General features: G+C 34.0%; 1 protein-coding gene across 1 annotated transcript in view; it reads left to right on the top strand.

Moving 5' to 3' along the window:
- The window catches only part of LOC118338490 (TOX high mobility group box family member 4-like), an 8,704-nt gene extending 6,500 nt beyond the window's left edge, over nucleotides 1-2,204 (top strand). The window contains 1 exon segment of the mRNA XM_035675800.1: nucleotides 929-2,204. Coding sequence (XP_035531693.1) covers nucleotides 929-986 — 58 coding nt within the window. The 3' untranslated portion in view covers nucleotides 987-2,204.
- The last annotated feature ends 1,057 nt before the right edge of the window (nucleotides 2,205-3,261 follow it).

Here is a 3,261-nt window from a genome sequence, read left to right as displayed (position 1 = left end):
AATTTGTTGATTGTTTAGTTTTTGGTTTCAAGAAAGTTTTTAGGAGTTTTTTCTGTAGTTTTGGAGAAATGTGGAGCTTTTAAAGGTTTTTACTTTTAGCAGTCTGGAGGTTTTGATGTTTGATCCGTTAATATTTTTATGGTTTATAAGGATTGTTGTCTAATTGGGACGAGCAACCGTTATTTTAATTATTTTACTTTACAATTAATCTGCAGATATTTTTTTTAATTAGTCTGAAAAGCAGTTACAGCTGTTAGCAGAACATTTTAGCCTTAAAAAAATGTAAATAATTAAATTCCTGATTTGTTTTCAGTCAGTCGATTAATTATAAAACCAGCTGTTTGAGCTCTAACACAACGTGAGCTCAGGATACTTCAGTGGTTATTAGTATAAAGTGTTCAAACACAGCTAGTGAGTGTGTTAATCAATTAAAATTAAAACATTAAATATCACTGAGCTGTGATTTATTCTCCTCTAACATAAAAGCACCAGCGGAGATAAGTTGAATACTTTACACAAACCCTGACGAGGCGTAAACCATAAAATGATTATATTTACAGAATTACACTCACTGACGGTTAAACAGCTTTATTTCTTTATTTCTTTATTAATTTCAGCCCATTTTGCGACACATTCATCGAGTACAGACCTTAATTTATTGATCTGATGTTTCAATATCGACCGTAGTGATTGGACTCTTGCTTTAAGTCTTGTTATTATTATTATTATTATTATTATTATTGGGTTTTTGAAGCATCTGGTTATATTAAACATCATATTCTAGTTTTAGAAACTCCTTAATGCTGTTATTATCACATATATAAGATTCTTCATGTTCCATATGTGAACTTTATCTCCTGAAAATGATGAAAGGATGAGAGTCAAACAAGGTTTTTAGTGTTTAATGTGTTTAATTCCTCCTCCACAGAGACGTGTTCATGGCCTGGTGCGCCATCCGAGGGCAGAACTCCACCACGGTCACATAAGGACGCATCTGACGGACGAGTGCCGCACATAAAAGACAAAGAACACATACGAATAACACACGAAATGCAAATGAACAGAGGAACGAACGGACGAACGATCAGGCTCAGGTTATCGGCACGTAACGGAACGACAAACACGAGTCGCAGGAGAGTATTTGAACGTCACTACGATGTGCTTTTACTGCGATCGGCTTCTGAAGACTGCAAACTTTAAAAGACGTACGGACGCGTGGGTGAATAATGATACTAAAAAGAAGACAGAAGAAAGAAACTTAAAGACTTCTTTCTCCTTTTCGATCATCTATTGTGAATCTGAATTATGGACTTGATGATAAAACATAAAAAAGAAAAAGGACGTTTTATATGAACTCACGGTGTTTTTAATTGTTTCGGAAAGAAAGAAAGTCGCAGGAAGAGAAAATCATGAATCTCGCAGATGAATTCAGTTCATTTTTTATTAATTTAACAAAAAAAAGATTCCACTTTATACGTGTGTGCTCTTCCCTTTACTTTTTTTTTTTTTTTTTTGGGGTTTAGTTCTTCAGCAAATAGAGATTTAACAACCGGGCAAAGCACAAACAGTCTTAAAGGTTTAGTTCAAAGTGAAATGTTTGGAAGAAGCCATTTCGAGACAAAAAGGTGGGAATGAATCTGCCGACAGCCAAATGACGTTTGTTACTTTACAAGCCGCTGGAGAAGAGGAGGAAGAGGAGGAAGAGGAAGGGTGAAAGAAAACCACCATCATGCGAAGGATTTTTGAAAACAGGTGCTAACATTCAGGAAAGAAATATCTCTGGTGTTCTCTGTTCTCCTGCTGAGTTTTCCTTCAACATAAGAGCTTTTTAAAAATATGTGGTGCATATTTTTTTTATTTTACATTTTGTGGTGACGTTTGGTTTTTGAGGAGAAACAAACCCTGAAACAATTGGATTGAAATGAACACACCAGCTGTAACAAACACTACTGTAAAGGGGAAATGGGAATACAGTATATAAAAGCTTTACTTTTTAACGTAACAGTATTTAATTTAATAAATTGCTTTCAGGTCTGTTTAAATAATCAAGAAAAGGATGTTTGTTTCCCAAAAGAAAACTGTTCCCAGTCGGATTAAATGACGCCGCGATCGGTCTGGTTTATTGTAGATATCCTGGAAATGTTTTTATTGGTGAAATAAAAAATATTTTATGTTTTAATATACACATTTTGGCCTCACAATTACAGCTGAGTGACGTTTTTGTTTGATTTAATCTCTCATTTTTTCTTCTTTTCAGAAAAGGAACAGAATAAATTAGATATTTTTTTATTTTATTAGTTTTTAGTGGTAAAGTTTAAAGAAGAAGCTCTCGGTTTTGCCGCTGAATATCAGAAAAATGTGAGTTTTCTTACTTTATTGAGACAAGTGAACAAATTTAGACAAACTGTACAATAAAGAGAAGTAAAATACAACTCGTACAACGTATATAAGATAAGTCAGTAACTAGCTCAGCAGATATTAGAGTTTATATAACAATTTTAAACAAAAAAACTTTAATAAACATTTTTATTTACAGCCTTATAGAAAACTAATTTAATGTAAGGCTTTTATTCTCTAAATTATATATTTAAAAATATTAAATTTGACAAATTACATAATTCAAATGTATATTATTGTCCAGGAGGATCAATAATACCGAAAATAATATTTAAATTTAAAAGTTATTCCCAAATGAAGTCTCACGGGAAGTCAAACGGGATTTCCTCAAACGGGATGATCTCATCGCTGCCGTTTTCTAACGCGAGATTTCACGTCACTCGAAGCGTTTGATGACGATGGCGGGAAAACCCACCGTGGCGGGAAAAAGCAGCGTGGTCAACATGAGACAGGGGGTGCTGTTGCGCAGCGCCGCGCCATAAATTCACCGAGAATGCGCCATAAAACCGCGAAAATAAGAGAAAGTGGCGACAAAAATATCAAAAGGGAGAACGAGATTTCACGTTTATACGCTTATTTATTTTATTTTTTTATATTTTATAGATTTCCTTATTTTAGATAATTCCTTATTCATACAAAGATACATACAAACATGGTCTTGTATACAGAGTATGAGGGCTTGCTCACACACACAAAAATAAAGGTACGAGACAAGAACAGTTTTGTACGGTACACTTTTGAAGAATGTTCCCTCAAAAGTACAAGTTGGTCTTTAAGAGGTCAAAAGTGTACATTTTGACTAACAGAAAGGGTACAAAGTGAAAAGAAAGAACACATTTATACCATTTCAAGGGGTACCTGCAG

The sequence above is a fragment of the Morone saxatilis genome, unplaced genomic scaffold (assembly GCF_004916995.1).
Source record: "Morone saxatilis isolate NCDOM2014 unplaced genomic scaffold, NCSU_SB_2.0 Contig4, whole genome shotgun sequence".
Taxonomy (NCBI): domain Eukaryota; kingdom Metazoa; phylum Chordata; class Actinopteri; family Moronidae; genus Morone; species Morone saxatilis.
The sequence above is the reverse complement of the archived record's forward strand: the minus strand, read 5'-3'. Positions and strand labels throughout refer to the sequence as shown.